Consider the following 12429-nt stretch of genomic DNA (forward strand, 5'->3'; position numbering starts at 1 on the left):
GACAAAGAGTGAGAGGGGAAAAAAAAGGGACAGGTAGAGCAAGATGGGCCAGGGGATTGCGAAGGTGAAGACAGCTGGTGAAGGGTGAACAGGAGGAACATAGGCCACCAGTGCTAGGATTTGATAAATTCCATTAGGGGAAAGATGAGGATACATAGTACCAGATGCAAATAGAAGAGAGAGGCTATCTGGTAGGTAGAATGTATGGGTAGAGATGGATTGAACCAGGATGGGGATAAATATAGGGCAGGGCCAGACATTGGGGGGGAGGGGGGCAGAAGAAGGAGAGGACAGGAGGTGAACAGGAAGAAGAGAGAGAAGAAAACACAAGAGGTGATACCTGAAATTGACCCAGATGGCATATGAGGTTCCTTCCCCCTAGTTTGCATTTTGGGCCTTATCCTGGCAGTGGAAAAGGCCAAGGATACACAGGTCAGTTTGGGAATGGGGAGGTAAGCTGAAATGGCAGTCACCTGAGAGCTTGGGATGGCCATCATGGCACAGCACAGGTGCTCTGCAAAACAGTTACTAAGTCTGTGCTTGGACTCAATAATGTGGAAGTGGCCATATCAGGAGCCACAAATGCAGTAGGTGAGGTTGGAGGAGGGGCATGTGAATCTTTGCCTCACCTGGAAGGGCTGTTTAGGGCCCTGGTTGGTAGTGAAAGAAGTGGTGTGAGCAATTGTTGTACCTCTTATGGTTGCTGCAGAAAATGCCAGGGGCCACGGAGAGGTAGGGAGGGATGAACAAACAAAGAAGGGAGTAATCCCTATGGAAGGCAAAAAGGGAGGGGAGGGGAAGGTGTGGCTGATAGTGGGTTCAAATTGCAGCTGGTGGAAATGGCAAAGGATGATGTACTGTATGCAATGGCCAGTAGGCTGAAAGTAATTGTAGTTTTTCTCTCATGATATATTGTTAGTTTCATATTGAAAATAAATGATCAGTAAATTAAAACATTTTTAAATAAATCTTTAATTTAAATATATTTGGAGATCTACATTTATAACCATTTTAAAATTACTATACTAATTGCAATAATAACGTTGTTACTTTCTAAAAAATACATAACAATAGTGTTTTTTTGGCTCAGCTCCATTCATATTAACAGAATTTAACAACAGAAAGATTAGAGAATTACACAATAATTGTGTTTAACTGCATTCAATACCATTGAAAACCTTGCTATTACCTTTACTGCCAGATAACATTAATTCATTATTATTCATTCATTTATTCTCATTAAATTTGAATAAATTAGAAGGCAACAGGACACAAGCAATGCGAATGATAATAATAAGCAGGACAAGGAGCATATACTAAATGATCCTATCAGAATCCATGAACAAAAAACATGTCACTTACACTATTCCATACTATGCACACCATTAAGGGGGAAAATATTCCCAAATTAATTCTGTGGACTTTTGATGAATTCCATAATTTTGGAAACCAGCTGCTCCTTTCTGTCCCTCGTTCTCACAGAAACACCACGACGTTTCAGCCAAGATTGAAGAGTAATACTATTTACCTTAGATAGCTTTAAATAAAGTTAGATGATTAAAATTATTTACTCAGCATTTGACTCATATCTGTTTGTTTAATCATACAAGGTAATTAAGCATCAAAAGAAAAAATAATCTTTCATAACTCACATTAAAACTTGCAAGAGCCTTTTGTACTAACTGACTCTCCATAATGTTTTGTTATCAGATTAAATTGCTTTCATTGCTCCACTTTCCATTAGCATTGCAATTTAACAAGTAATTTTCTGAATCTAACATCAAATGTTGGTGGAACTCTTCAGAATTAAATCCAGCTATTAATATTATTTTTCTCTGGATCTTATATTTATCTTGGCCCATTTTATAATATAAATTATACATTAGTATGACACCTTCTTACATTATATAATGAACAAAGGAATGGTTTCTTTAATTTGTAAAAACTGCAGTTCCTTCACTGATATCTACATTTTTAGTCATTTTGACCAACAGAGATTTTACACCATTATATTTTGTTGTAATATTATAGTATATGTGAGTTTCAAATTTCACAATTGATCAAGAAAATAAGAATCCTCCCAACAATGTTAAGAATACTCTGGATACAGATTCCAAAGATGATGTTAAGTAACAGTTCCAAGGGAACTTTTCCCCATCTCTTTACCTCACCAACTCCACTAATCTTACACCCTTGGATAGACATCCTTTATTGGGAGCATTATTTAACATGATTCTTTTTGATTACATTCCTCAGTAAACATCATCTCCCTTTCCAACAAGCTATAATTATGTTCTTATATCAGAACTTTTGTAAAAATATCATGCAAATTTGAAGCAGTTGTAATCCTTTAAGATACTAGTCCCTGCCTTGCAGCTACATTTTATCATATGCTTTGTTCACTTTCCCACACAATTTATTTTCTTTTTAATTCCAATATTGTCCAGATATTTATTGCCCTTCCTTGAATATTTTTTTTCATGCTAATCAGGTTTTACATCAGTATGGATCATACTTCCTTTCAATCTTTTTTTGCATGACATAAGAGAATACATTAATAAACATCAAAGTGCTTACCATTCATTTTCTCCTACTGAAACTGCTGGACCTATTTAGTTGCTCCAGCAGATTGTTTGTTGTTCCAGATTCCAGCATCTACTACAATCTCCCTTGTGTCTCTAATAAATAAATAACCCCTTGCATAAAATCAGATGGTTTTTATAGAGGGTAGTTAAGAAAGCCTATGGATTGCTGGCATTAATTAATCGGGAGACTGAGTTCAAGAGTTGAGAGGTCATGTTGCAGCTAAACCCACCTCTGGTGAGACCATACTTAGAATATTATGTTCAGTTCTAGTCACCTCATTATAGGAAGGATATAGAAGCTATGGAGAGGATGCAGATGAGATTCACCAAAATCTTATCTATCATAAAATGAGTCTTATGCAGCAAGGTTAGCAGAGCTAGGGCTTTTCTCTCTGGAGCGAAGGATGAGAGGTGACTTAATAGAGGTCTACAAAATTCCAGGAGGTGCAGATATGGTAGACAACCAACACCTTCTTCTCAGGGTGGGAGTAGCAAACACCAGAGGATATCTGTACAAAGTGAAGGGAGGAAAGTTTAGGGGAGACATCAGGCATAGGTTTTTTTATACACAGAGATTTGTGGGTGCCTGGAATGCCTTGTCAGGGATGGTGGTGGTGGCTACAACATTATAGGCATTTAAGAGACTCTGAGACAGGCCCATAGATGAAAGAAAAAAGAGAGTTATGAGGTTGGGAGGATTTAGTTTTTATTTTGGTGGGAATTTATAGGTCGGCAGAACCTGAAGGGCCTGTACTGTCCTGTCATGTTCTATGTTCTTTTTATGTAGTGTGGTGTGCTGAGGTAGCAGCAAGCAAGCACAAAAGCTCGAAAGGCTTTATTCCAGTAAAAGTCTGAACACCAGTTCATGCCTTGGTGGCTCCCTGTATGACTGGTTCAGGAGGGGCTGGCTCAGGTCTATATTCGGTTTGGCTGATTGACAGCCAGCCAGGTGGTGTCAGCCCCTTAGTGGTCTTCCTGCAGGTACAGAGATTGCCCCCTGCAGTAGGCTGGTGGTCATATCACTACATTCACCCCCTTCTTAAAATTATCCCGGGGGGGGGGGGGGTTGTGGAACAATGGCAGGTGCTTTTAACAAATTAAGATGGTCCAGCGACTGATGGAGTCTCTGGGACAGATGCAGGGTTGGCTCCTGGTCAAAGGTCGGCGAGGGTGTGGTTGCTGCCTGAGGACTGGCTGGGTCCAGCGTAGCCATGTTGGGCATCAGTGTGGGCAGTGTGGTCTATATCTGCACGTCTGTCTGCAGGGGAGGGGGAGGGGTGACTGGGTAGGTGTAGTCCGACAGGGGTGGTGATTGCTGAAGGGGCGGAGGGAGTGGTTCAGCCATTTAGGCTATCTCATTGACCATGTCGGCTATTCGGAGTAGGGGGTAGGTATCCAGTTGGGTGTACCAGTTTATGGTCTGGCTGTATTCAATGACCATCCTCAGTTTGCTACCCACTTTTACCACCAGGACTTGGGCTCTCCATGGACTGGTGCTGGGCTCTATGATACATTCCGCCAGAAGCCGCCTCAATTCTGCCTTAATGAAGGCCCAGTCGGCCGCACAATAGTGCCTGCACCCGGCAGCTATGGGCTTGCAATCTGACGTAAGATAGTTGAAGAGGGTGGGAGGAGTTATCTGTAGCATGGAGAGGCCCCAGGTGGATTGGGGGCAGTCACAGGACTGTGTGCTGTAGAATGCCGGGGGAGGGGGCTGCCTAAAGCAAGTGTAAGGCATTGGAGGTGGCACTGGAAGTCCAGCCCTAAGAGGACTGGGGCACAGAGCTGGGGCATGACCAAGAGCCTGAACCCTTGGTATGTTCTCCCCCCACTGTCAAATCCACCGAGCAGCACCCAAGGGCTGTGATGGAGCAGTCCTGGGCCATGAAAGCAATAGAAAAGTTCATAGGGTAGCTTTAGTGTCCGGGTCACATTCGGGTGCATGAAGCTTTCAGTACTACTGCTATCGAGCAGGCATTTTGTTACCTTCCCATTGGCAGCGATGTCCATCAATGTGCACCCAAGTCTGTGGGGAATGTCCCTTTTTAAGGTGGTAGACACTAGGACCATCTCGCGGTCTGAGTCGCTGCTCCCCGATGGATGAGGCCAGCAGCTTCCTTCCCGGGCATGGGGTGTGTCAGGTGGACGATCAGGTATGCACCCATGTTGACTATGTCATTCCGTCAATGTGCCATTGGAGCCCAGCTGGCTCAAGATGGTGGCGCCCAGTGGACACACGTGGCATCAGTGCGGTCGGGTGACCTGACTGGCAGTGAAGCTGGAGGTGACATCACCCGAGTGAGCGGGAGTGGCGTCTTCAGTACTGACATCTTCGGTGCAGTCGTCTGGAGGAAGATGGTGGTGCCCAGGGTGAGCACACTGCAGCGGTGCCAGTCGGTGGCTGGGCTGGAAGTGACGCTAGCAGTGTGGGTGAAGTGGTGGGGCGAGTGATAGCATCGCTCAGTCCTCGCACGTGGTGACATTCAGGAGGGCTCCTGGCTGGTTGCGGAGGGCCACAGTGCTCCCAACGGGCCTGGAAAGACACACCTTGGCGAAGTGTCCTTTCTTCTCACATCGGGAGCAGTATGAGTTCCTCACTGGACAGTCTTTACAGGATCGCCTGTCTAACCCACACCGGGACCTGCAGTACTTACAAGGGTGTGCGGTGCCGGCAGCAGCGATAGTCTTCTCCACATAGGGCCCTTCGGCAACGTCAGTCATCTGCATCTGCCAGACCAGAGGTTAGGGGAGTCGGGCATCAAAGGCTTCAGCATGATGAGCTGCAGCCTCCAGGGAGCGAACTACCTCCATTGTCCTGGCAAGTGAGGCGATGTTTTCTTCTAGCAGTTTTTGTAAGGCACTTCTCGACCGCAGCCCGAGCATGCAGGCATCCCAGATCAATCGCTTCACTTCCCCTTTGATCACCCTAGTCTCGGCCAGGGCCCCCAGATAGCTATCCGCCCTCTCACCTGGCTGCTGAGACCTGATGCTGAGCATGACGATGACTTCAGCGACCCTCACAGGTTGGCTGCCCAAGCCGATGCCATACAGCAGGCTAAGCAACACGGTGGACCTCCCATCAACTAAATTGCTATGTCACAGGCCAATCAATATGGCGGAGCAGCCATCGACCGGGTTGCTGCATCACGCCAGGATGCTCATATTGTTCCAGAGCTGGACACAGCTGAGGACAGTTCGAAGAAGGATCGGGGGTGCTACTAGCATCAGTACTGGGGTTCCACTGCCCACCATCTTGCTCGCATCCAGGGAACGCCTTGGCTGGCAGTCGTTGATGGCTATGATGATCAGCTGCAGAAACAGCCTGCTCTATTTTTGGGACTGGCATTGTGGTCGATGTTTTTTGGTCAACACAAGAGCAGGGAAGACCAGGTCTTGCCTCTCTGCAGCTAACAACAACAATATCTGAACAAATAGAATGCAGACCATCCATCTGGAATTCGGCCCCTGCCGGTTTAAATGGACCTTCACACTGGCAGATGTATAGCAACCCCTGCTGGGTGCAGACTTTCTCCAAGCTCACTGCCTCCTTGTGGATCTGAAAGGGCAATGCTTAGTGAACTCTAAGACCTTCCAGTCCCTCGCCCTACACCAGGTCACTCTAACGGCATCTCCCTTAACTTGGTGACTTTCTCTCACAATGCTTACATCAAGATCTTTACAGAGTTTCCGAGCATAGTAACCACCCAATTCTCCTCAGCCATGCCGAAGCATGGCATCCAGCACCACATGCCCACAGAGGGACTACCTGTACATACCCAGGCCCACAGAATGCTCTCTGACAAGCTGCAGCTTGCCAAGGAGGAATTCTGCAAGATGGAGGAAATGGGGATAGTATTATGCTCTGACAGTCCATGGGCATCTCTCCTGCACATGGTACCCAAGGTCTCCATCTGGTGGCTGGAGACATTGTGGTGATTATCACTGGCTCAACAATATCATGACGGCAGACAGATATCTAGTTCCCCATATCCAGTATTTCACCACCAATCTTCACTGTGCGAAGATCTTTTCAAAAATTGATCTGGTTAAGAGATACCATCAGATCCAAGAACACCCCAACAACATCCCAAAAATGGTGCTCATCACTCCTTTTGGGCTGTTTGAGTTCCTGTGTATGCCTTTTGGGTTAAAGAATGCAGTGCAAACCTTACAGAAGCTAATGGACTCGGTATGCTATGGCTTGGCCTTCTTGTTCATCTATCTGGATGATATTCTTATTGCCAGCTGCTCCCATCAGGAACATAGCATGCACCTGCGCCAGTTCAGCGAGTGCCTTAGCAAATACGGACTGGCTGTTAATCCTGCCAAATGCCATTTCGGGCTTACAACCATCAATTATTTTCAGGCACCACATTGGCCAGCATGGGGCAGTGCCACTTCCTTCCAAGGATGAAGCTATACACAGGTTTGCCCAGCCTTCCACAGTTAAGGGCTGCAGGAATTTGTAGGCATGGTAAATTTCTACCATCGCTTTCTTTCAGCGGCAGCCAGGATCATGCAGCCACTCTTCAAATTACTTTCTGGCCAGCCCAAGGATCTGGTGTGGAATGAGGAGGAATAGGTAGCTTATGACAAAGTGGAAGATGAGTTGGCCAATGCCACCATGCTCGTGCACCCATGAGTCAATATGCCCATGGCCTTCATGGCCAATGCATCGAACATGGTTATAGGAGGCGTCCTGGAGCAGCTTGTTGACAGGAATTGGAAGCTACTTGCCTTTTTCAGTTGGCAGTTGAGGCCACCGGAGCAGAAATAGAGCAGAAATAGGGTTCAACCAAGAACTTTTGGCTCTTTACTTTGTCATCTGCCACATTCCTGGAAGGGAAGGATTTCACCATTTTTACGGACCACAAGCCCTTGACATTCACTTTTGCTAAGAGGTCGGATCCGTGGTCAGCAAGACAACAGAGGCATCTGTCCTACATCTCGGAATACACAACTACCATCAGGCACATTGTAGACAAGGGCAATTTCATGGCAGATGCACTCTCCCGTATGTCCATTCAATCATTCAGTTCTTTGGCTCCTGGGATTGACTACACCACTCTGGCAGGAGTGAAGCTTCAGGATGCCGAGGTACTGCCCTACCGTACTGCCATTTCGGGGTTCAAACTGGAGGACGTGAAGTTTGGACCTTCCAGGGCTACAGTTCTCTGCGACGTATCCATTGGACAGCCAAGACCCATTGTATTGGTGTATTGAGGCATTATGTGTTTGATGCCAGTCAGAGTTTAGCGCACCCATCCATACATGCTACGATGCTGCTGATCACCAACAAGTTTTATGTGGCCTGCGTAAACAGGTTGGCCACTGGGCAAGAACTTGTGTACATTACCAGATCTCCAAGATTCAGAGACTTGTCAAAGCCCCATTCCAGTCGTTTCCCCCGACAGACAGAATTTCAACCACTTGCACGTCGACATCCTTGGTCCCCTGCCAATCTCCAGAGGCGCCACATATCTGTTCAACATGGATGACAGGTTTACCAGATGGCCAGAAGTGGTATTATCTCTCTCGGACGTATCCGTGCGTCCTGCTCCAGGGCCCTCCTCTCTAACTGAAGAGCCCATTTCAGGCTGTCAACAGACATAACTTCAGACAGGGGCAATGTTCACCTCAACACTATGGTCAGTGCTATGCCAGCTCCTTGGCACCCAATTACATTTCACCACAGCCTACCATCCGCAGTCCAAAGGCCTCGACGAGAAGTGAAAACTGAAAACCAACTGAAAACTGCCCAGATAGCTCAATATAATGGCCCCAATTGGACTGACAAATTGCCACGGGTGTCACTGGGAATCTGCACGGTGCTGAAAGAAGATTTCACCTCATCCTCCACCGATCTCATGTATGGAGCCCCGCTTACGGTCCTGGGTGAATTCATACCTCCAACCTGAGGACTGGAATAACCAGCCATAGCTCTCCTGATGCAACTTGGGCACCTGTCCCAACCTCACGCCATGGTCTGACTGCCTCCTTCATCCCAAAGGAACTCAATATTTGCCAGCACTTGTTTGTTCACAGTGAGATGTATCAAATTCTGTTTCAGTGGACATATGAGGGTCCTAACAAAGTGCTCCGACACGATGAATGTGTGTACTAGACAATGAAGGAAGGGAAGAAACATTCATCATTAACCTCCTCAAGCCAGAACATGTTGTCCTGGAGCAGTAGGGGCTGGTAGTGTGCCCATCTAAACAAAAGAACTTTATACAATGAATGGACTCATCACCTCCTGACACTGGTTTTTGTGGTGGGGGGGTGAGGGTCATGTAGCAGGCTGTGCCAATCTGCCAGCGAACATGGAGGTACAGGCTCACGGGGGGCTAAGAGCCCCAAAACACTGGGAGCATTGCCAGCTCTCCAGAATGACGACTCAATGGTCCCAGGGGCAGCAAAGTATCATGGAGTTCCAGTAAAATCAGTTAAACCGACTCACACTGACTACTGTGTCTTTGTTCTCTACAATATCATCTTTTTTCTTTCCTTTGTAAAGCAAACTCGGTAAGTTAAATAGTGCAGATAACGAATCAGAGAGCTTTTTTATCTCACAATCCATAGTGGAAACCTTTCATAAAATCAGTGATTTCGGGGTATATTTATGTTTTCAAGACTGCAGCCGGGGGCGTGGCAAGATGGCGTAAGGATCAGACGTGCCTTCCAGTCCTTTCCTGACTCTATCTTATTGTTTTGTCTAGAAATGCCTGTTAAAATTCTTTAAAAGTTTAGATAATTTCAGTGCTGTTAATTTAACTTATGATGGTACAATTGGTGGAAAAGAGCAAAAAAAAAACTACAACAGATCATCAAAAAACTACATTTTCCAAAAGTTCAAGTTTTGGAACCTACCTACAGGAAAGACACCGGGACTCAGCGTGAAATGGATCCCAGGAGAGAGGTACAGTGTTCGGATGTAGAGCTCTATGTTACATCGGTAGAGCCCCCTAAAGAGGGCGCCAAACAGCCTTTAGAACAAAGAGTTACTCAAAGGCATTTGTCAACTGTAGAGCTGGCGCTGCAAACTGCATCTCTTGAGATAGAAGAACCTATACAACTTGATGTACTGGGAGAAATAATACATTATGGACTGGGGAAAACCCCGGCCAGCGTCCTCCAGCCATTGCTGGAGAGGCTGTGGCTGGGGTTTCCACACGCAGTCATACTACAAGGAAGGCAACCAGAATGAAGGAAGGAACAGAAGATCCTTTGGTTATGCAGAAGAAGCAGGAATCTGTTGAGCCAAAATCTCTTCCAATTGAAAAGATTTTTGTGAATCTTGAATCTAAATTATCTTATACAATGCAGGGATTATCCAAGATTATGAATGAACTTGGTACTAGGTTTAATACTCTGGTGAAAATACATTCTCAACAGTTTGCTGAGTTTGGAGCTTTTAAGTTTGAAGTGAGAGATAAATTTAATTCGTGTGAAGAAGATATAGACGAAATACGGGATCAAGTTTTTGATGTGACCAAAATGGTCGAAGACTTACAAACTCAAAATAAAAATTTGGTGAAAAAGATTGATTATTTGGAAAACCAATCCAGACGGAACAATATAAAGATTATTGGTTTGCCGGAAGGTATGGAGGGACCAGACCCAAGAAAATATTTTACTGAATGGATTCCACAGGTGCTGGGTCAAGAACATTTCCCGGAAGGTATAATACTGGAACGTGCTCACAGAGCCTTGCGTAGAAGACCTATTTCAGGTCAAAGTCCAAGACATGTTTTGGTTCGTTGCTTGAATTATTATGACAGAGAAATAATTTTACGAGTGGCTATTAGAAATGCACAACAGAGAAAATCACTCTTGATGATTCAAAATAATCGAGTTTTCTTCTATGCGGATTTGAGTCAAGAAGTTATGTTCCAATGACAGGAATTCAATCCTGCTAAAGAGTTGTTGTGGAAGAAAGGTTACAAGGCAACCTTTAGATATCCAGCTGTTTTGAAGGTTTTCCAAGATGGTTGCCAACCAAAGTTCTTTGATTCTCCATTCTCTTGAGCATTTGCTCAAGAGCTGCCAATTGCTCAGTTTCAACAGAGACATAGTCCGCCGCGATCTCTAAGGAGACAAGAGATGGAAGAAAAGAGCCGTGCTCCAAGAAGGAATGGTTGTAATGGTGACTCGGCAGTTGGAGCTGATTATAAGAAGAGTTGTCCTTTTTTTTTCTAATGTTTTTTTTTAAAAAAAGGGATATTAAATAATGATGATGTTAGTTTAAGATGAAGTGAGAGTTGGGGGAGAGAACTGGATAGGCACTATTTCCTGAAAGTCATCTGCTACGTGTGAGTTATCTCACACCCATTTTTTTTGGGAGTTACCGCATTGCGCGGTTTAGACGGGAGGGGGTATTTTTAACCTCCTACCTGTTTTTTTTCCTTTCTTTTTGTATTATGAGATTAAAGAGTGAAGGGGTTTATTTTTGTTTAAATATAAAAAAAAAGCATAAGAAAGTATTTGATTGTTTAAAAAACTAAAAATTGATGTGTTTTTTTTGTAAAGTTTATTCAGTAGATAAGGAATATCTGAAATTTAAATGTGAATGGGATGGATAAGTTTTTTTTAATAATTTTTCTTTAACTTTAAGGTGAAAGGAGTGGTAATTCTGGTGTATATTATTTTGCTATTCTAGTTATAGAACGAAGGGAATAATGGTGAAAGTTATAAATTGAATTGTACAATTCTTAATGAGGCTTGAACTTTGTGGTTTATGCTCCATTTGTTGAAGATATAGATTTCGTTGTAGATGTGTTTTTATTATTTGGATATCTGAATTTTAACGTAATGATTGGGGATATTTAAATGTGGTATTGGAGCTTTTATTGGATAACTATTCAAGAGTAAAAGGGAAAAATAGTGGATGAGTACTAAAATTGAATTGTACAATGCTTAATGAGGTTTGAATTTTGTTTTAAGATGGTGGTTTATGTGACTAATATGATGATAGATGTGAAGTTAGTTGATATTTGGTGAAGGTTTATTTCTATAGAGAAAGTTTTTTTTTCAACTTTTTTTTCATGCTACAATTTTTTTTTAAGAATTGATTATTGTTTAAGAATTTTTGATAGATAATGTTACTAACTTTACTAATTTTTTATATTAAGTTTGAGTTAAATATATGTTTAATCTTAACTCCGTTTGTTAAATATATGCATTTAAATTTGATTTAAATATGTTTTTTAAGTCTGATATCTTAGTATTAATTACTTTTCTTTTTGTTAGTATTTTAATCGGTTATGTTTTTGTTTTTTTTTGTAAGTGGGGTTTTTTTCTCACATATATTATTAACTTTATTAATTCTTCACTCTTTATTTTGGGGGGAAAGGGGGGGGTTGGACTAATTTGAGTTGGGTTATTAATGTGTAATAATTATTGGGGAGGGTATAGTTTATTTAGATTACTGATACTGTATTGTAATTTTATTATTTTATTCTTAATTTTTTTTAATGTAATCCTATATGTTATTCATGTTATAAAATCTTAAATAAAGTTTAAAAAAAAAGACTGCAGCCAGCCTTTTTTTAATTAGCTGGGATATGAAAGGAAATGGAACAAGGAATCAGAGATGGTATATTGAAAAGCGTAACAAGGGTGTAGACATTCTTCAATGCTCCAAATATGCGCACTGTCCCGACAAAAATCCCATGAACATTGCATTGTTTTGTTCAACTTTCTGAGTCAGTTCACAGTTCACAGCAGTTACAATGAATATTTCTGTGACTGAATTCGAGGTACGAGAAAACTATGGCAAGCAGGGTGAAAACTAATCCAAAAGAGTTCTACAAATATGTTAATGGTAAGAGGAAAGCTAGAGACA

At 43.2% G+C, this 12429-nt stretch overlaps 1 protein-coding gene across 9 annotated transcripts in view; it reads right to left on the reverse strand.

The window, feature by feature from the left end:
* Positions 1-1036: 1036 nt before the first annotated feature.
* c2h18orf63 (chromosome 2 C18orf63 homolog) overlaps positions 1037-12429 on the reverse strand; it is a 190372-nt gene continuing 178979 nt past the window's right edge. For all 9 annotated transcript variants that reach the window (XM_069920233.1, XM_069920234.1, XM_069920238.1 and 6 more), the window contains one exon: positions 1037-1537. In XM_069920233.1, the coding sequence (XP_069776334.1) occupies positions 1409-1537 (129 nt within the window). In that variant the 3' untranslated portion in view covers positions 1037-1408. The remainder of the gene's footprint in view (positions 1538-12429) is intronic.

Source organism: Narcine bancroftii, chromosome 2 (assembly GCF_036971445.1).
Source record: "Narcine bancroftii isolate sNarBan1 chromosome 2, sNarBan1.hap1, whole genome shotgun sequence".
Classification (NCBI taxonomy): Eukaryota; Metazoa; Chordata; class Chondrichthyes; order Torpediniformes; family Narcinidae; genus Narcine; species Narcine bancroftii.